Here is a 21,952-nt window from a genome sequence, read left to right as displayed (position 1 = left end):
ATAGTGGGTCAGTAGGGGGTATAGGGAGCTCACCTGGTCCATAATGGGTCAGTAAAGGGGTATAGGGAGCTCACCTGGTCTATTGTGGGTCAGTAGGGGTATAGGGAGCTCACCTGGTCCATAGTGGGTCAGGAGGGGGTATAGGGAGCTCACCTGGTCCATAGTGGGTCAGTAGAGGGTATAGGGAGCTCACCAGGTCCATAGTGGGTCAGTAAGGGGTATAGGGAGCTCACCTGGTCCATAGTGGGTCAGTAGGGGGTATAGGGAGCTCACCTGGTCCATAGTGGGTCAGTAGAGGGTATAGGGAGCTCACCTGGTCTATTGTGGGTCAGTAGGAGGTATAGGGAGCTCACCTGGTCCATAGTGGGTCAGTAGAGGGCATAGGGAGCTCACCTGGTCCATAGTGGGTCAGTAGGGGGTATAGGGAGCTCACCTGGTCCATAGTGGGTCAGTAGGGGGTATAGGGAGCTCACCTGGTCCATAGTGGGTCAGTAGGGGGTATAGGGAGCTCACCTGGTCCATAGTGGGTCAGTAGGGGGTATAGGGAGCTCACCTGGTCCATAGTGGGTCAGTAGGGGGTATAGGGAGCTCACCTGGTCCATAATGGGTCAGTAAAGGGGTATAGGGAGCTCACCTGGTCTATTGTGGGTCAGTAGGGGTATAGGGAGCTCACCTGGTCTATAGTGGGTCAGTAGGAGGTATAGGGAGCTCACCAGGTCCATAGTGGGTCAGGAGGGGGTATAGGGAGCTCACCTGGTCCATAGTGGGTCAGTAGGGGGTATAGGGAGCTCACCTGGTCCATAGTGGGTCAGTAGAGGGTATAGGGAGCTCACCTGGTCTATTGTGGGTCAGTAGGAGGTATAGGGAGCTCACCTGGTCCATAGTGGGTCAGTAGGGGGTATAGGGAGCTCACCTGGTCCATAGTGGGTCAGTAGGGGGTATAGGGAGCTCACCTGGTCCATAGTGGGTCAGTAGAGGGTATAGGGAGCTCACCTGGTCTATTGTGGGTCAGTAGGGGTATAGGGAGCTCACCTGGTCTATTGTGGGTCAGTAGGGGGGTATAGGGAGCTCACCTGGTCTATTGTGGGTCAGTAGGAGGTATAGGGAGCTCACCTGGTCCATAGTGGGTCAGTAGGGGTATAGGGAGCTCACCTGGTCCATAGTGGGTCAGTAGAGGGTATAGGGAGCTCACCTGGTCTATTGTGGGTCAGTAGGAGGTATAGGGAGCTCACCTGGTCCATAGTGGGTCAGTAGGGGGTATAGGGAGCTCACCTGGTCCATAGTGGGTCAGTAGGGGGTATAGGGAGCTCACCTAGTCCATAGTGGGTCAGTAAGGGGGTATAGGGAGCTCACCTGGTCCATAATGGGTCAGTAAGGGGGTATAGGGAGCTCACCTGGTCTATTGTGGGTCAGTAGGGGTATAGGGAGCTCACCTGGTCTATTGTGGGTCAGTAGGGGTATAGGGAGCTCACCTGGTCTATTGTGGGTCAGTAGGGGTATAGGGAGCTCACCTGGTCCATAGTGGGTCAGTTGGAGCCGGGCTATATGGTTGATTATAATTTCTGTATTACAGAGGTTGTTTGATTACAGGTGGGTGTGCAGTGAAGAACTGCCAGAATGGAGGATTCCAGGATCACACTTGTAACTGCCTCTGTCCCCCTGGACTGACTGGTACTCTCTGTGATCAAGTCGACTCGGATCCTGGTAGGTCATAGTGTACAATATTATAGAGAGCTCAGCGAACTCTTGTGATAGAGGTGTCTCGGTAACGTTATTCTATATGTAAATCATCCAATATATGTAGAGTTGGAAAACTTTCTAATAAACCGGAAAACGGAAGTCAAAGCAAGATCCAGCATTGCGCAAGACAGTATCCAAAGTCACACTCGAGTGATTACAAAGTCACACTCTCGCGTGATTACAAACAAGTCATACTTAGAAAATTCAAAATGAAAACATTAGTGAAAGATAAACCTCCCAATTTTCTCTTACCTGAATCTGACAATTATATTTTGTCCTGAATCTTAACTTAAAAGCTGTTTTATGTGAGCAGTTGCTTCGGCATTTTCCACCTGGCAACGGAGAATGACGCTGGGATATATTTTGTAGCTGCAGTCACATATTTTTGCAGAAAGTGAAAGAAGTATCCTGTGTTCAGTATTGTTTTTCTTGTTATAAACTCAATGCCAGTAATTCAACAAAGCTTTGATTCTAATAGTTAATAATTCTATAACGGGTTTCTAGCAGTAAAGTTAGTCAGCGCACACAATAAGCAATAAAAACAAAACACGTCAACATCAATAAGAGTGATGGGTCAGGGGAGATTACTCTTTCATCATTGGAAATCCTTTATTTACCTGGCATATTTCTATTTAGTAACACAGTAATAAAAACAACTAACAAAAAAATGGATTTACTGCCGTGCTCTCAGATAGGCTTTGCCTAAAATTATATTTCTGTGTACTAACTCCATAACGTAGTGTGGTACTACCAATGATAGGTTGGGATATCATATCGCCAATAACCAACCTTGTATTTATTTAGCCATGGAGCCTGACCCATGATGAGATTTGTTTATAAATGATTACACTGTATTATAGGCTGTGGTGGAATCATCGATGTGTCTGCAGGACCGGCCACCATCACCTCCCCCAACTACCCAGGAAATTACCCCGTCGACAAGCAATGTACCTGGCTCGTCAAGGTAACTATCCTGCATCACCGCTACATACAAGACTTCAGAAGTATCGAAATATTTCATTTTATGATTCTCAACATCAAAATATAAAGAATGCTTAACGTCGTGTACTCATTGCAAAAAAAAAAATTTCAGGCTACATAATACATGCGAAACTATGGTATTTTCACAAGTGTTTTTTTCTAACTTATTTCAAACGAGTGAGATATCATAGTTGTAAAACCACAATAAAATGTTGAGGTATGAGAGAAAAATACTTTCTGAAAGGGGATTTGCTTGATCCTGTATTCTGGAGGAATAGGAAGTCTAATTTCAAGTAGATTATAACTTGGCCAGAAACGTACTTGATGGAAGAGGAACAGAATTTATACAAGTCTTGGCTCTGACCCCCGGGGGGGCAGGAGTGGTTTTGGTCCAATACAGTAAATAATGATTAGGCTAGGGCTAATCCTTGAAATCTCTACTAATATATTTCTGCATGGATAGACCCGAAACATCCTATGGGGAAGGGTAACAAAATTTATATATATCTCGGACCCCTGGTCAGAAAGAATGGGGCCCAATAGGTAAATTATAAGGTAAATTGTTAAATCTTAAATGTTAAAAGAAACCGTGATCCTGTATTCAGAAAATGTTACTTGGCACAACTAGTTGAGCGATACAGGTCATCTGGACCTTGTGTTAAATACTACAGATTGTGTAAGTGGGAATCACTAAAACGCTGGATAGACATAACCTGGGCCAAATGACTTAAACTCAACCAACATTAATTTTATTCCAGACCAGCAATCCTAACTTTGTCCGGGTGGACATCGATGACCTTCACCTGACGGATAATGGTGGAGGACGATGCTACCACTGGCTCGAGGTTCAATACAATCTGATTGGACAAACAGGACCAAGGTATGCTACACCAACTCCTCCCGAACATAGCACATATAGTGGATTCCCCCTGTACCCTTTAATTGACTACTTCTCCTAAACCACAACAGGGATTTCAAAAACTTGATGGAAATAATCGTTATGAGCGCAATATTTATCGGTATAAGATACCTCTACCTTTTTAGAGTTATTCCCCTTTGTTACTGTTTACTGACAACTAGGATGCACAATTAAAACTAACCTGTTGTCATGCCTACACATACCCCACAAAAGTATCTACTGTTCTCGTCTATAAAAAAATTAATTGTTCCCTGAAGTACTATTTAACTTGGACATATTTACCGTGTGAGGGATCCCTGTGAAACTAAACATCCCATGGCGAATTAAGTGTGTTACAAACTTGTAGATCTGTCGTTTATCTGGCTTCTAGGGTGTTTTCTGATGTTTTCCGATATTACCAGAAAACATCGGTGTCCTGACAAACTATACTTAAGAAATTTCCAGGACGTGAGGCAACATCGTTATAGACTCCAACGCACATTAAACTCCTTCTTTCCTTCAACTTCTTCTCTTTGGAATAATTTAGATATATCTATTAGAAATTCTCCAACTTTAAATACCTTCAAATCAAATAAGTAAATCTTTCCTTCCTGAAACCGATTTGTGTTTTCTAAATTTTGGTACTAGACGGCTTAATATTCTCCACTGTAGATTAAGAAATAGAGCAAGTACTTTAAATTACGATCTTTCCAGATCCAATCTTTTGCCTTCAGCACGATGTGAGTGTGGATTCACGTGCGAAGACTCTTATCACTTTTTCCTTACATGCCCAAAATATCACATTATACGACCATTATTAAACGATCTTCATTGGTACCCCGGTGACATCACATTAGATACATTACTAAGAGGAGATGCAGCTTTAGAAAATGATGCTAACCTTAATATTGCAAAGGCAGTCCATATTTATATTGATAGTACTGGCAGGTTTTGACATTATGAGCATCCTACCCAATTTCCTATATCTACCCCGTATCTTAATTGATTAATAGATTACATGTTATACATGTCAACAGTATAAATTAGTTGTATCTGCTGGCTGGTGTAGTTGAAAGATTTTCAAGGAAAGGAATGGCTTCGAGTGGATCTTCAGTGCAATGTTTTCTATGGAATGTGTATAATGGACAACGTTTTAAGGAAGTAACCGATCGGTGTTTCCCAGCCAGTCAGATAACTATGTATACAATTATCACTTTTACAAATAATTATAACTTAATAAATAACTATTCTCCTCTCCTATACTCCTCTATATTTCCCTTTTCTCCTTCATTCTTAGATAAAAAATTTTGATTCATATTATATATATGTATTGTCTTCATTGCTGTCCATTATGTATATATTCATATTATGTATTCGGGAGAGGACGTTACTAAGTTGGCAAAACTTGTGTCCAATCCCTGTTGTCAATAATTTACGACAATAAAAATATGTTTAAAATCAAATTCTGGGGATATAAGTGGAGAGCTCTATATTACAAACTTGTAGATCTGTTGTTTATCTGGCTTCTAGGGATATAAGTGTAGAACTCTGTATTACAAACTTGTAGATCTGTTGTTTATCAGGCTTCTGGGGATATAAGTGTAGAACTCTGTATTACAAACTTGTGGATATGTTGTTTATCTGGCTTCTGGGGATATAAGTAGAGAACTCTGTATTACAAACTTGTAGATCTGTTGTTTATCAGGCTTCTGGGGATATAAGTGTAGAACTCTGTATTACAAACTTGTGGATATGTTGTTTATCTGGCTTCTGGGGATATAAGTGTAGAACTCTGTATTACAAACTTGTAGATCTGTTGTTTATCAGGCTTCTGGGGATATAAGTGTAGAACTCTGTATTACAAACTTGTGGATATGTTGTTTATCTGGCTTCTGGGGATATAAGTAGAGAACTCTGTTACAAACTTGTAGATCTGTCGTTTATCAGGCTTCTGGGGATATAAGTGTAGAACTCTGTATTACAAACTTGTGGATATGTTGTTTATCTGGCTTCTGGGGATATAAGTGTAAAACTCTGTATTACAAACTTGTGGATCTGTCGTTTATCAGGCTTCTGGGGATATAAGTGTAGAACTCTGTATTACAAACTTGTAGATCTGTTGTTTATCTGGCTTCTGGGGATATAAGTAGAGAACTCTGTTACAAACTTGTAGATCTGTCGTTTATCAGGCTTCTGGGGATATAAGTAGAGAGCTCTGTATTACAAACTTGTAGATCTGTCGTTTATCAGGCTTCTGGGGATATAAGTAGAGAACTCTGTATTACAAACTTGTGGATCTGTCGTTTATCAGGCTACTTGGGATATAAGTGGAGAGCTCTGTATGTATAACAAACTTGTTGATGTGTTGTTTATCAGGCGTTGTGGAGATGTAACTGGAGAGAACTATGTGACGTCTATTGCTGGACAAAGGAACCTGATGCTACTCCGCTTTGACAGCAAGTTCAGTAATAGTCGGCCATCTAACACTGGATTCAGTCTGACCGTTTCCTCTGTTGGAGCTGGTAAGTAAGGCTACCCGACAGGTCTCTGTAATAGTGAACATAACCTTGGGAGTTTTGGCATTTTATACAAATGGGACTGTATGGAGTGATAGGGAGTTATCTCCCTTACCAAGTGATGAGGAGTTATCTCCCTTATCTAGTGATGAGGAGTGATCTCCCTTATCAAGTAATGAGGAGTTATCTCCTTTATCTAGTGATGAGGAGTGATCTCCTTTATCTAGTGATGAGGAGTTATCTCCTTTATCTAGTGATGAGGAGTTATCTCCTTTATCTAGTGATGAGGAGTTATCTCATTTATCTAGTGATGAGGAGTTATCTCCTTTATCAAGTGATGAGGAGTGATCTCCTTTATCTAGTGATGAGGAGTGATCTCCTTTAACTAGTGATGAGGAGTGATCTCCTTTATTTAGTGATGAGGAGTTATCTCCTTTATCTAGTGATGAGGAGTGATCTCCTTTATCTAGTGATGAGGAGTGATCTCCTTTATCTAGTGATGAGGAGTTATCTCCTTTATCTAGTGATGAGGAGTGATCTCCTTTATCTAGTGATGAGGAGTGATCTCCTTTATCTAGTGATGAGGAGTGATCTCCTTTATCTAGTGATGAGGAGTGATCTCCTTTATCTAGTGATGAGGAGTGATCTCCTTTATCTAGTGATGAGGAGTTATCTCCTTTATCTAGTGATGAAGAGTTATCTCCTTTATCTAGTGATGAGGAGTGATCTCCTTTATCTAGTGATGAGGAGTGATCTCCTTTATCTAGTGATGAGGAGTGATCTCCTTTATCTAGTGATGAGGAGTTATCTCCTTTATCTAGTGATGAGGAGTTATCTCCTTTATCTAGTGATGAGGAGTTATCTCCTTTATCTAGTGATGAGGAGTTATCTCCTTTATCTAGTGATGAGGAGTGATCTCCTTTATCTAGTGATGAGGAGTGATCTCCTTTATCTAGTGATGAGGAGTGATCTCCTTTATCAAGTGATGAGGAGTTATCTCCTTTATCTAGTGATGAGAGTTATCTCCTTTATCAAGTGATGAGGAGTGATCTCCTTTATCTAGTGATGAGGAGTGATCTCCTTTATCTAGTGATGAGGAGTGATCTCCTTTATCTAGTGATGAGGAGTGATCTCCTTTATCTAGTGATGAGGAGTGATCTCCTTTATCTAGTGATGAGGAGTGATCTCCTTTATCTAGTGATGAGGAGTGATCTCCTTTATCTAGTGATGAGGAGTTATCTCCTTTATCTAGTGATGAGGAGTTATCTCCTTTATCTAGTGATGAGGAGTGATCTCCTTTATCTAGTGATGAGGAGTTATCTCCTTTATCTAGTGATGAGGAGTGATCTCCTTTATCTAGTGATGAGGAGTTATCTCCTTTATCTAGTGATGAGGAGTGATCTCCTTTATCTAGTGATGAGGAGTGATCTCCTTTATCTAGTGATGAGGAGTTATCTCCTTTATCTAGTGATGAGGAGTTATCTCCTTTATCTAGTGATGAGGAGTGATCTCCTTTATCTAGTGATGAGGAGTGATCTCCTTTATCTAGTGATGAGGAGTTATCTCCTTTATCTAGTGATGAGGAGTTATCTCCTTTATCTGTGATGAGGAGTTATCTCCTTTATCTAGTGATGAGGAGTGATCTCCTTTATCTAGTGTGATGAGGAGTGATCTCCTTTATCTAGTGATGAGGAGTGATCTCCTTTATCTAGTGATGAGGAGTGATCTCCTTTATCTAGTGATGAGGAGTGATCTCCTTTATCTAGTGATGAGGAGTTATCTCCTTTATCTAGTGATGAGGAGTGATCTCCTTTATCTAGTGATGAGGAGTGATCTCCTTTATCTAGTGATGAGGAGTGATCTCCTTTATCTAGTGATGAGGAGTGATCTCCTTTATCTAGTGATGAGGAGTGATCTCCTTTATCTAGTGATGAGGAGTTATCTCCTTTATCTAGTGATGAGGAGTTATCTCCTTTATCTAGTGATGAGGAGTTATCTCCTTTATCTAGTGATGAGGAGTTATCTCCTTTATCTAGTGATGAGGAGTGATCTCCTTTATCTAGTGATGAGGAGTTATCTCCTTTATCTAGTGATGAGGAGTTATCTCCTTTATCTAGTGATGAGGAGTGATCTCCTTTATCTAGTGATGAGGAGTGATCTCCTTTATCTAGTGATGAGGAGTGATCTCCTTTATCTAGTGATGAGGAGTGATCTCCTTTATCTAGTGATGAGGAGTTATCTCCTTTATCTAGTGATGAGGAGTTATCTCCTTTATCTAGTGATGAGGAGTATCTCCTTTATCTAGTGATGAGGAGTTATCTCCTTTATCTAGTGATGAGGAGTGATCTCCTTTATCTAGTGATGAGGAGTGATCTCCTTTATCTAGTGATGAGGAGTTATCTCCTTTATCTAGTGAAGTGATTCTTTGTGAGAGTGATCTCCTTTATCTAGTGATGAGGAGTGATCTCCTTTATCTAGTGATGAGGAGTGATCTCCTTTATCTAGTGATGAGGAGTGATCTCCTTTATCTAGTGATGAGGAGTTATCTCCTTTATCTAGTGATGAGGAGTGATCTCCTTTATCTAGTGATGAGGAGTGATCTCCTTTATCTAGTGATGAGGAGTTATCTCCTTTATCTAGTGATGATGAGTTATCTCCTTTATCTAGTGATGAGGAGTGATCTCCTTTATCAAGTGATGAGGAGTTATCTCCTTTATCTAGTGATGAGGAGTTATCTCCTTTATCTAGTGATGAGGAGTGATCTCCTTTATCTAGTGATGAGGAGTGATCTCCTTTATCTAGTGATGAGGAGTGATCTCCTTTATCTAGTGATGAGGAGTGATCTCCTTTATCTAGTGATGAGGAGTGATCTCCTTTATCTAGTGATGAGGAGTGATCTCCTTTATCTAGTGATGAGGAGTGATCTCCTTTATCTAGTGATGAGTGATCTCCTTTATCTAGTGATGAGGAGTGATCTCCTTTATCTAGTGATGAGGAGTGATCTCCTTTATCTAGTGATGAGGAGTGATCTCCTTTATCTAGTGATGAGGAGTGATCTCCTTTATCTAGTGATGAGGAGTTATCTCCTTTATCTAGTGATGAGGAGTTATCTCCTTTATCTGTGATGAGAGTTATCTCCTTTATCTAGTGATGATGAGTTATCTCCTTTATCAAGTGATGGAGTTATCTGATGAGGGAGTTATCTCCTTCATGGAGTGATGAGGAGTTATCTCCTTTATCTAGTGATGAGGAGTGATCTCCTTTATCTAGTGATGAGGAGTTATCTCCTTTATCAAGGGATGAGGAGTTATCTCCCTTGATGCCTTTGGTACTGAGTGGAGTGATTGCTTACAGGTTGTGCCAACCAACCTTGTGTGAGAGGAACATGCAGCTCAACACCAGGTGGAGGCTTTACTTGCACATGCGACAGGGGCTTCACGGGAACGACTTGTAACATTCCTACAGGTGAGTTAACAACATCCCTAGGGCTAACCCTAGTGTGTTTTATTTAGAAATTGACCTAAGTTAAAATATTTTAGGTCACCCAAGCCTTTTGTCCGTCATGGTACGTTGTGTCCATAAAAATGTACATTTTCAAATTTTTCAGGTTTATCTAGTTAGGACATTGGAATGCGAATATTACACTCTTAAAATTTATCACCAATATGCATGTAAATATAGAAACTGACTGTTCCAGTTACTGCCAGCTTTGCCTGTGACTTTGAATCGCAGTCCAACTGCTTCCTTACTGATGCCACTGATGATCAATTTGACTGGACAGTTCAGACGGTAAGTACATTTGATAGGACAATTTTGTCTTTAAGTAAATTCGAGTAACAATTCTGTCTGTCAGTAAATTTGATAGAACAATTCTGTCTGTCGGTAAATTTGATAGAACAATTATGTATGTCAGTAAAGTTGATAGAATAATTCTGTCTGTCAGTATTTTTGATTGAACATTTCTGTCTGTCAGTAAATTTGATAGAACAATTCTGTCAGTATATTTGATTGAACAATTCTGTCTGTCAGTATTTTTGATTGAACATTTCTGTCTGTCAGTAAATTTGATAGAACAATTCTGTCAGTATATTTGATTGAACAAATCTGTCTGTCAGTATTTTTGATTGGGCAATTCTGTCTGTAAGTAAATGTGATAGAACAATTTTGTCTGTAAGTAAATTTGATAGAACAATTTTGTCAAAGTAAATTTGATTGGACAAATTTGTTGGTAAGTATATTTGATTGGATAATTTTGTAGGTAGGTACATTTTTCCCTACAGTATATGTTATGGATGTTATAGTTAAATGTTTATATAACTGGCTATCCTCTGCAGCATTTCAATTTTATTTTGACCCAGGGAGGGACTCAGTCATCTGGGACTGGCCCAAATGCTGCACAATCTGGCTCAAATTACTTGTATGCTGAAACGTCTAGTCCACGAGTTCAGGGAGACATTGCTCGTATGGAGACTTTTTATGATATGCCAGGTAAAGTACACATATTATCATGCTATATTATCTCTAAACTTAAACTCGAGGGAAATTTTAAACAACTGGTTAGATTATATCTAGTCTTGTGTAAGGTATAACCAAAGACTACGTATGGTTTGGCCATCAAGGATATGCTTTATGGTTTCTATATTAAACAATTTGTAAAAGAGTTTGGATATTTAAGATGGTAACCATAGCAACTACAGATGCAATAATAATTATCATACCTATTCTATCAAAGAGGTTTTCCAACATTTGATATTCAAGAATTTAATCACTAAATAACAGGTTTAAAAGGTGGTGTTCAGGCTAATGCTTAGAATCAACAGAAACTGCCATCAGCCCAACCCGTCTGTCCATCGTCCGTCCATTAACATTTCCTATAAATCGCTACTAGTCATAGTCATAGATACAGGCCCTCTGGGCCTCTTGTGTTTAAATGTTGCATATCGAAAGTACTACTAGGTACTAGTTGCCCCTTTGAAATGAGACAGCTTTTTCCATTTGATTTTAAAAAGCCAAAATTTGAATCAGCGTGCCCCCTGACTTTCTCTCATCAGGGGTTAAGTGTACCCCTCCTCAGAAAATTTGAGGGGTACAAGCATAAATCTTGGGGTACAAGCAAAATTTTAACAAATATTTAAGCATTTCATCAAGCTTTGATCATAAGACAATGACACATTTAAGTATATTCAATTATCGACTCCTTGGGTGACATAAGGGCAATTTTACTTTCATTTCTAATTCCAATTCATCGGATATCATGCTGCAAAAAATGACATTGAAAGGCTCAAAGCTGTAGATTTTAAAGAACTTAAATAGTGTTCTGTAGATTTTAAAGAACTTAAATAGTGTTAACTGTTTCCAATCAAATCATCATAAACACTGGGGTTGGAACTTTTTTACTCGTTTCTTACATTGATCTACGTTTTCAGACGTTGTTTCATTCAGGGATTTTCTTTTGGTGATAGAAGAAATCACTAATCGTACGCTTTTTAGACGGCTCCATGTTTACAACATCGGACAAGTAAACACCACTGGTGTTACGCCTTACGATCTTTAGTGTGTGATAGCGCCCATAATCAAATAGCGAAACATTATTCAGGTTATGAAATAACCTAGATCGATGGGTCGTCATGATCAGCCAATCAAAATCCAGGGAAATCGCCAGTAGCAACCAGCTTACAGAAAGATCAGGACGATATTGTCTCTTCATTTCTTCCGACAGTTTTAATATATAAATTATATATAACAACTGTTTTCAGTTTTTACACCCATTTTATTAGCTTTTACTCCCATTTTATCGTACGTGCAGTGTACCCTCTGCTTCCAATTTGTGTACGTGCATATTACTTTCGATGCGTGAATCACGTACACCTGTACGTAATGGGGCACGCTGTTGAATAAAACTACCTTAACAGCATAAACCAAGATACTGTAATTAGTTTAAAGTGTTGAGGACAGTCCTATTAGCTGAAAGCTATTATGAAGACAGGAAAACAGTGCAAAAAGTGTGAATATGTCGAAAAAAGAAATCCTTTGTTGAAATTTCTAACGTTTGTTTTTCATAAATTCTTTGAATAGATGATATACTTTATATCCATAATTTTTTTCCAGAGATGAAATAATAACTTTGTTACCTCATTTCACCCTTCTATCAAAGAGGTTTTCCAACATTTGATATTCAAGAATTTAATCACTAAATAACAGGTTTAAAAGGTGGTGTTTATAAAGGCTAATGCTTAGAATCAACAACATGAAACTGCCATCAGCCCAACCCGTCTGTCCATCGTCCGTCCATTAACATTTCCTATAAATCGCTACTAGTCATAGTCATAGATACAGGCCCTCTGGGCCTCTTGTGTTTAAATGTTGCATATCGAAAGTACTACTAGGTACTAGTTGCCCCTTTGAAATGAGACAGCTTTTTCCATTTGATTTTAAAAAGCCAAAATTTGAATCAGCGTGCCCCCTGACTTTCTCTCATCAGGGGTTAAGTGTACCCCTCCTCAGAAAATTTGAGGGGTACAAGCATAAATCTTGGGGTACAAGCAAAATTTTAACAAATATTTAAGCATTTCATCAAGCTTTGATCATAAGACAATGACACATTTAAGTATATTCAATTATCGACTCCTTGGGTGACATAAGGGCAATTTTACTTTCATTTCTAATTCCAATTCATCGGATATCATGCTGCAAAAAATGACATTGAAAGGCTCAAAGCTGTAGATTTTAAAGAACTTAAATAGTGTTCTGTAGATTTTAAAGAACTTAAATAGTGTTAACTGTTTCCAATCAAATCATCATAAACACTGGGGTTGGAACTTTTTTACTCGTTTCTTACATTGATCTACGTTTTCAGACGTTGTTTCATTCAGGGATTTTCTTTTGGTGATAGAAGAAATCAATAATCGTACGCTTTTTAGACGGCTCCATGTTTACAACATCGGACAAGTAAACACCACTGGTGTTACGCCTTACGATCTTTAGTGTGTGATAGCGCCCATAATCAAATAGCGAAACATTATTCAGGTTATGAAATAACCTAGATCGATGGGTCGTCATGATCAGCCAATCAAAATGCAGGGAAATCGCCAGTAGCAACCAGCTTACAGAAAGATCAGGACGATATTGTCTCTTCATTTCTTCCGACAGTTTTAATATATAAATTATATATAACAACTGTTTTCAGTTTTTACACCCATTTTATTAGCTTTTACTCCCATTTTATCGTACGTGCAGTGTACCCTCTGCTTCCAATTTGTGTACGTGCATATTATTTTCGATGCGTGAATCACGTACACCTGTACGTAATGGGGCACGCTGTTGAATAAAACTACCTTAACAGCATAAACCAAGATACTGTAATTAGTTTAAAGTGTTGAGGACAGTCCTATTAGCTGAAAGCTATTATGAAGACAGGAAAACAGTGCAAAAAGTGTGAATATGTCGAAAAAAGAAATCCTTTGTTGAAATTTCTAACGTTTGTTTTTCATAAATTCTTTGAATAGATGATATACTTTATATCCATAATTTTTTTCAGATTTTGAATTAGGTGTCCACACTTTGTTACCTCATTTCACCCTAATAAAGACATTCCCAACTGAATGATATACAAGTACTTAATGCACATGTTATATGAATAGCTTAAAACAAATTGGAATTATAAAGTGATCTCCATGTTTGTCTGACAGCCACGGCCAGGTGCTTGAGGTTCTGGTATCACATGACTGGAACAAGTGTGGGCACATTTGCTGTAGCAATTTCTGGGAACAACCGGGCTAAGAATACCATTTGGTCCGAGCAAGGTGATCAGGGGTCGTCGTGGATAGAACAGACATTGGACATTCCATCAATGGCTGGGTTAAAGGTAGGCCATCAGAATTCTAAACTAAAGACATTCGCTATAGCAAATTATGGCGGTCGTTTAAGTATAACATCTCCTAAACGCTTGGAAAAAAACATTGCTAGTAAGAAAAAAATTGAAGGGAAAAATACACACGGTATGATTGGATTTGTATCTAGGTATAGATTTGTATCAAGATATGTATTTGTATCTAGGTATGTATTTGTATCTAGGTATGTATTTGTATCTAGGTATGTATTTGTGTCTAGGTATAGATTTGTGTCTAGGTATAGATTTGTATTTAGGTATGTATTTGTATCTAGGTATAGATTTGTATCAAGGTATGTATTTGTATCTAGGTATGTATTTGTATCTAGGTATGTATTTGTATCTAGGTATGTATTTGACTATTTGTATCTAGGTATGTATTTGTATCTAGGTATAGATTTGTATCTAGGTATGTATTTGTATCTAGGTATAGATTTGTATCTAGGTATGTATTTGTGTCTAGGTATAGATTTGAATCTAGGTATGTTTTTGAATCTAGGTATGTATTTGAATCTAGGTATGTATTTGTATCTAGGTATGTATTTGTATTTAGGTATAGATTTGTATCTAGGTATGTATTTGTGTCTAGGTATGTATTTGAGTCTAGGTATGTATTTGAATCTAGGTATGTATTTGAATCTAGGTATGTATTTGTATCTAGGTATGTATTTGTATCTAGGTATGTATTTGTATCTAGGTATGTATTTGTATCTAGGTATGTATTTGTGTCTAGGTATAGATTTGTGTCTAGGTATAGATTTGTGTCTAGGTATGTATTTGAATCTAGGTATATATCTAGGTATGTATTTGTATCTAGGTATAGATTTGTGTCTAGGTATGTATTTGTATCTAGGTATAGATTTGTATCTAGGTATAGATTTGTGTCTAGGTATGTATTTGTATCTAGGTATATATTTGTGTATAGGTATGTATTTGTGTCTAGGTATGTATTTGTATCTAGGTATAGATTTGTGTCTAGGGTATGTATTTGTGTGTAGGTATATATTTGTATTTAGGTATGTATTTGTATCTAGGTATAGATTTGTATGAAGGTATGTATTTGTATCTAGGTATGTATTTGTATCTAGGTATGTATTTGTATCTAGGTATGTATTTGTATCTAGGTATGTATTTGACTATTTGTATCTAGGTATGTATTTGTATCTAGGTATAGATTTGTATCTAGGTATGTATTTGTGTCTAGGTATAGATTTGAATCTAGGTATGTATTTGAATCTAGGTATGTATTTGAATCTAGGTATGTATTTGAATCTAGGTATGTATTTGTATCTAGGTATGTATTTGTATCTAGGTATGTATTTGTATTTAGGTATAGATTTGTATCTAGGTATGTATTTGTGTCTAGGTATGTATTTGAATCTAGGTATGTATTTGAATCTAGGTATGTATTTGAATCTAGGTATGTATTTGTATGTAGGTATGTATTTGTATCTAGGTATGTATTTGTGTCTAGGTATGTATTTGTGTCTAGGTATAGATTTGTGTCTAGGTATGTATTTGAATCTAGGTATATATCTAGGTATGTATTTGTATCTAGGTATAGATTTGTGTCTAGGTATGTATTTGTATCTAGGTATAGATTTGTATCTAGGTATAGATTTGTATCTAGGTATAGATTTGGGTCTAGGTATGTATTTGTGTCTAGGTATGTATTTGTATCTAGGTATGTATTTGTGTCTAGGGTATGTATTTGTGTCTAGGGTATGTATTTGTGTCTAGGGTATGTATTTGTGTCTAGGGTATGTATTTGTATTTAGGTATGTATTTGTATCTTGGTATGTATTTGTAACTTGGTATGTATTTGTATTTAGATATACTTTGAGGCCACCAGAGGAAGTAGCTGGTCTGGAGACATTGCCATAGATACAGTTACATTGACTCCAGGGTCGTGCTGTAAGTATCGTTAGGATATATGTATATCTACATACTGTTTGATAGATTGACTGATTGTCCACACTACCTATATATCTATATACTGTTTGATAGTTTGTCTACATTACCTATGTATATCTACATACTGTTTAATTTGTAGCTGGTAATCCAGGAACAACAGGAGCTCCTACAACCCCCGCTCCCACCACCCCCGCCCCCACCACCCCTGCTCCGACCACCCCTGCCCCCACCACACCTAATGACCCCTGTGTCCCAAATCCATGTAACAATGGTGGACTCTGCCTCATCAGTATTGGAGCTGGGTGTACATGTGTGAATGGATTTGCAGGCCAATTTTGTGATTTGACCGGTAAGTTACTCGTGTACAACAAGTTGTAATCTACTCAAGGGGTAGGATTTTAAAGTAAAATCTCAGGTTCCCCTTTTGGAGCCCCGCCCCTTTATCCCTAGGGTTTGAACCTAACTCATTTATATAAAATAGGAGTGATTTTGTTTTACATCCTGTTTTTAATCATGAATATGTCTTATTAACACAAATGCATCATGAAATAATATAAATTGCTTTTGGTGTATGCACAATCAGTACTTCATTCCATAAAGGGCATTAGGGCCAGACTATTTTCGGGACACAATTATTTTTAATCATTTTTCTTAGTAAAGTAAAAGTAGAAGCTCAAACTTTTCAATTGTGATAATAGTGTAAAGTAATTTTTGTAACCAGAACAAAAATACTTATCTGCATGCTTCTGTTTTTGTGGTAGAAAAATACCATTCATTAGAGGTCAGCATCTTAATATTGATAATTGGCTTGAATAAGGTAAAATATTAATTGTTTATCCTGTTTTGAAATCAAGGGCAAAATGGAATACATATATTGTCCGCAACGTCCTTTGCATTTTGTTGCTTTACATGTTGACATTGAGGTAGGGTTATAGGTATTTGTCTGGGGACATTTCTAGTTTTCATTATACAAAACTTCCTTTTTATATATTATATTTTATATGATTTCGAATAACACCTCCTTCAGTACTTTCCGTACTTTGATTATATATTTCCTTGAATTTGTTTTCAGTTGCTGAGTTCAACAACTGTACTTTTGAAAATTCTGAATGCTTCCTCAGAGATGCTACAAATGACATTTTCGACTGGACTTTGAACTCTGTAAGTTTTACTATCCCCCATGTAAATGATTTGTGTGACTCCACAGTATTGCATTCATATGATCCATTGTTTTCTCAACCAAATGTACATTTTATTATATAAATTTAGCAAGTAATAATACAGAGTATAATCGCTTTTGGAGTGCAGAATTCATCCACCAGCAGGTCTTGAAAATTGACAATTTGTTTGATGGTGAAACAAGTTGAAATTTTCTACATCTATGTAATTTTCGCATCTTACCCACGTATGAAAATTTTAAGTTGTAGTCAAATGTTATTTCTAATACATAAATAAAGTGGTCAATTCAAAGAGAATGTACAGCAGGTATAGAATATGAAATTGATGTCTTTTGAGTGGTAAGATATTGATATGTTGATTTTATGCAAGAGTTATATAAACATTGCATCTAGAAGTATAAAATAATTGGAAACCAATAAAAGGTAGAGATAATTGTGCCAGTGATTTCCTATGGCAGTGCTCCACTAGGACACATATATAGGGACCGTTTTGTACCTTGCTGGAGAGTGTTGTAGACTGGGTACGTATATTGTAACCAGTGTCATGTTGCACTATCATCCCTCCTATCTGTCTCATCAGATGTTGTTCTTTTGCGATTTTTTGTACCTTTGTGAAAATTGCTTCCAATGAAGTATGTAAATCTCTCTTTTTGTACTGTGGAAATGTTTGTACTGTTTAACAGTGGGTGACCTTGTTTTACAGGGATCCACTCCCTCCTCCAATACTGGCCCCAGCTCGGCTCACTCTCCGTCAAACTACATCTACACAGAGGTGTCCAGTCCTCGCGCCCCGGGAGACACAGCTCGACTCGAGTCGTATACATATTTCCCTGGTAAGTCTCGCTCTAATAATACGGGATTATTTTGTAACATGGACTATTGGTAGGAGCTTTCTTTTGTGGTTTGAAGTTTTTAAATCATTTCCTAAGTATAGAAATATTTTGTTGAAGATGCTCCACCGCCGACAGAGCATAAATGATATTTATCATTTGAACAATAATTGGGGTTAAATCCTGTATATATATGCTTAATTAACACAAAAAAATAACATAAAATAATTTATTTTGCCTTTAGTGCATGTGCAATCAGTACTTCATTCCATATAGGATATAGTGCCACGGAATTTTTTCGGGGATTCAATTAATTATTTTTCATATTTTTGACTTAGAATTAGAAGTTCAAACTTTTCAATGGTGGTAATGTGTAAAGTAGGTAATTTTAGCAACTGAAGAAAAATACTCGTCGTCTTCTGTTTTTCATAGTGAAAAAACACCATTTGTCAGCGGTGGAGCATCTTTAACCTTTCTGATAATGATTGCAGTGATGAACTGAACACATTTCATTGTTTTTATATTCATGGTTTCATAGCAACATGCAATAAATACAAGATTTTACACAATGAAAATTTCATGTTAGTATTTTATAATCATCCTGGTTGAAAATATAATTGCCTGACATTTGGAAAACTAAGCTATCTATTTTCTCTGGAAATTATAAATCTGGGACCAAGACACTGAATTGTATAAATGTTTCAGTAACTGTATGCTAGATACTTTTTTTGAGCAATTAAAGTTTGTGGATAATATAAGAACATTTATATTGAGGAAATGGACAGAATCACTCAGTAAAACTTAGTAACTGAATAAAAATTCAACTCCGACACAAAATAGTTAGAATCAGAATCTGTGGTTTGATGTTACAGTTGAAGCCAATTGTTTGATGTGGTTTTTGCCATTATAGTTACAGCCCATTGTTTGACGTTCTGGTACCACATGTACGGAGGAAGTGTCGGAACGCTCCAGGTATCCACTTCTGGCTCAGGTATCCTCTGGACCAAATCAGGTGACCAAGGGAACCAGTGGATCCAAGCAAACGTTAACCTACCCGCCGCCAGCAACTTCAAGGTAGATTGTCACATTGAACATAACAACTTTTCTGTGAAATGTCGTGTAAAATCTACACTTAATTACACAAGTCAAGGGTTAATTAAAACAGGGCTTTGGATGGTTATGGATAACTGGTATGCATTTGGGAAATACTTCCTACAAATGTTTGATCACAACATAACACAAGATAGTGTAGGCTTACAGCAGTCTTAGGTTTTAGTGTAGGAAATGTTTACAGCAGGCTTAGGTTTTAGTGTAGGAAATGTGTTCAGCAGGCTTAGGTTTTAGTGTAGGAAATGTTTACAGCAGGCTTAGGTTTTAGTGTAGGAAATATTTACAGCAGGCTTAGGTTTTAGTGTAGGAAATGTTTACAGCAGAGTATAGGTTTTAGTGTAGGAAATGTGTTCAGCAGGCTTAGGTTTTAGTGTAGGAAATGTTTACAGCAGAGCATAGGTTTTAGTGTAGGAAATGTTTACAGCAGGCTTAGGTTTTAGTGTAGGAAATGTGTTCAGCAGGCTTAGGTTAAAGGTAGGAAATGTTTACAGCAGGCTTAGGTTTTAGTGTAGGAAATATTTACAGCAGGCTTAGGTTTTAGTGTAGGAAATGTTTACAGCAGGCATAGGATTTAGTGTAGGAAATGTTTACAGCAGGCTTAGGTTTTAGTGTAGGAAATGTGTTCAGCAGGCTTTGGTTTTAGTTTAGGAAATGTGTACAGCAGGCTTAGGTTTTAGTGTAGGAAATGTTTACAGCAGGCTTAGGTTTTAGTGTAGGAAATGTGTACAGCAGGCTTAGGTTTTAGTGTAGGAAATGTTTACAGCAGGCTTAGGTTTTAGTGTAGGAAATGTTTACAGCTGGCTTAGGTTTTAGTGTAGGAAATGTTTACAGCAGGCTTAGGTTTTAGTGTAGGAAATGTGTACAGCAGGCTTAGGTTTTAGTGTAGGAAATGTTTACAGCAGGCTTAGGTTTTAGTGTAGGAAATGTGTACAGCAGGCTTAGGTTTTAGTGTAGGAAATGTTTACAGCAGGCTTAGGTTTTAGTGTAGGAAATGTGTACAGTAGGCTTAGGTTTTAGTGTAGGAAATGTTTACAGCAGGCTTAGGTTTTAGTGTAGGAAATGTTTACAGCAGGCTTAGGTTTTAGTGTAGGAAATGTTTACAGCAGGCTTAGGTTTTAGTGTAGGAAATGTTTACAGCAGAGTATAGGTTTAGTGTAGGAAATGTTTACAGCAGGCTTAGGTTTTAGTGTAGGAAATGTGTACAGTAGGCTTAGGTTTTAGTGTAGGAAATGTTTACAGCAGGCATAGGTTTTAGTGTAGGAAATGTGTTCAGCAGGCTTGGGTTTTAGTGTAGGAAATGTTTACAGCTGGCTTAGGTTTTAATGTAGGAAATGTTTACAGCAGGCTTAGGTTTTAGTGTAGGAAATGTTTACAGCAGGCTTAGGTTTTAGTGTAGGAAATGTTTACAGCAGGCTTAGGTTTTAGTGTAGGAAATGTTTACAGCAGGCTTAGGTTTTAGTGTAGGAAATGTTTACAGCAGGCTTGGGTTTTAGTGTAGGAAATGTTTACAGCAGGCTTGGGTTTTAGTGTAGGAAATGTTTACAGCAGGCTTGGGTTTTAGTGTAGGAAATGTTTACAGCAGAGTATAGGTTTTAGTGTAGGAAATGTTTACAGCAGGCTTGGGTTTTAGTGTAGGAAATGTGTACAGTAGGTTTAGGTTTTAGTGTAGGAAATGTTTACAGCAGGCTTGAATTGTGAATTTAGTGGATATATATATCTATTGTTTGCTTTTCCTGTAGCTTATCATTGAGGCAACAAGGGGAAGTAACTGGAATGGAGATATTGCTTTGGATGATGTTCAAATCTCAGACCAAACATGTGGTAGGTAACCAACAGTGTGGGTAAGCTAGAAACAATATTACATATAAATATTTTCTTCCTCATTGGTGACTTTAGTCGACAAATCTGATTAAAATACAGATCCTTACTATCACCGTGTTGGAATAGTGGATCTGAAAACATCCAATTAGGGGTCATGTCTAGGTGACTTTTGGAAATGGCCAATCAAATTGCTGCTGCCAGAATCTTGAATGTGACTTTAAGGGGATGAAATTGTTTGGAAAAACTATCAGAATTATTTTCTTCTACGATGTCATCTCGCCCAAAGGGCACAACAGAGCTAATTGTATATGTATACTGGGATGAAATGGCATTGTCAATTGATGTAGCAATGTGTAGAAAATGTATTTGATCTGAAGTACACGTGGTACAAAGGTCATCCAAACCTGACCCCTTATGGGGATTTTTTTTTTATATTTATTTTATTTTCGAAGATTTTACATATACAGATACATGGTTATCTCACTCACACCATACACACCTCCTCACATCATATTCAGCATAATTGCCATCTTTATGTATTATAAACATCCTCAAAAATTGACCATCACATTCACATCCCACAGGCTCATCAATGATCATCAATCATACTCACATCGTCATTAATTAAGCATACATGTACCAATATATTATTAACTCGTCCAAGATAATCATACACAATCAACCCACTCACCTCCTTATTCAACATGACATGAATATAATATTATCATCACGAGTCATCAACCTTATAATATTTATAATCATCATATACACTTACATCATCATTCAATATGATGTCAATAGGATTATCATCCTGGTCAACAAACACATCATCCTTCATCATAAAAATCACTGTATCATTTCTGTGTACTTATCATCAACACAATTACATTATTCATCCTTATCATCTATCACCCTACAATCATACTACCATAACATTACATTTCAACATGACTTCAATATATATTTTCATTATTAGCATGCCCTAATCATTACACTTTTTAAATGTGATAAAAAAAAAACCAAACTAAGTCTCTGACACATCGAGATTTACTTACAAAACACTGGCAAGTGGACAT

General features: G+C 37.5%; 1 protein-coding gene across 1 annotated transcript in view; it reads left to right on the top strand.

Moving 5' to 3' along the window:
• LOC138309613 (MAM and LDL-receptor class A domain-containing protein 1-like) overlaps nt 1-21,952 on the top strand; it is a 71,350-nt gene that overhangs the window by 18,147 nt on the left and 31,251 nt on the right. Inside the window, exons 12-25 of the mRNA XM_069250836.1 lie at nt 1,591-1,704; nt 2,601-2,704; nt 3,480-3,601; nt 5,996-6,141; nt 9,490-9,600; nt 9,833-9,924; nt 10,494-10,623; nt 13,824-13,999; nt 15,856-15,937; nt 16,077-16,286; nt 17,010-17,098; nt 17,819-17,948; nt 18,856-19,019; nt 20,795-20,876. Of these exons, the coding sequence (XP_069106937.1) occupies nt 1,591-1,704; nt 2,601-2,704; nt 3,480-3,601; nt 5,996-6,141; nt 9,490-9,600; nt 9,833-9,924; nt 10,494-10,623; nt 13,824-13,999; nt 15,856-15,937; nt 16,077-16,286; nt 17,010-17,098; nt 17,819-17,948; nt 18,856-19,019; nt 20,795-20,876 (1,752 nt within the window). The remainder of the gene's footprint in view (nt 1-1,590; nt 1,705-2,600; nt 2,705-3,479; nt 3,602-5,995; nt 6,142-9,489; nt 9,601-9,832; nt 9,925-10,493; nt 10,624-13,823; nt 14,000-15,855; nt 15,938-16,076; nt 16,287-17,009; nt 17,099-17,818; nt 17,949-18,855; nt 19,020-20,794; nt 20,877-21,952) is intronic.

The sequence above is a fragment of the Argopecten irradians genome, chromosome 15, assembly GCF_041381155.1.
Source record: "Argopecten irradians isolate NY chromosome 15, Ai_NY, whole genome shotgun sequence".
In the NCBI taxonomy this organism is placed as follows: Eukaryota; Metazoa; Mollusca; class Bivalvia; order Pectinida; family Pectinidae; genus Argopecten; species Argopecten irradians.
The sequence above is the reverse complement of the archived record's forward strand: the minus strand, read 5'-3'. Positions and strand labels throughout refer to the sequence as shown.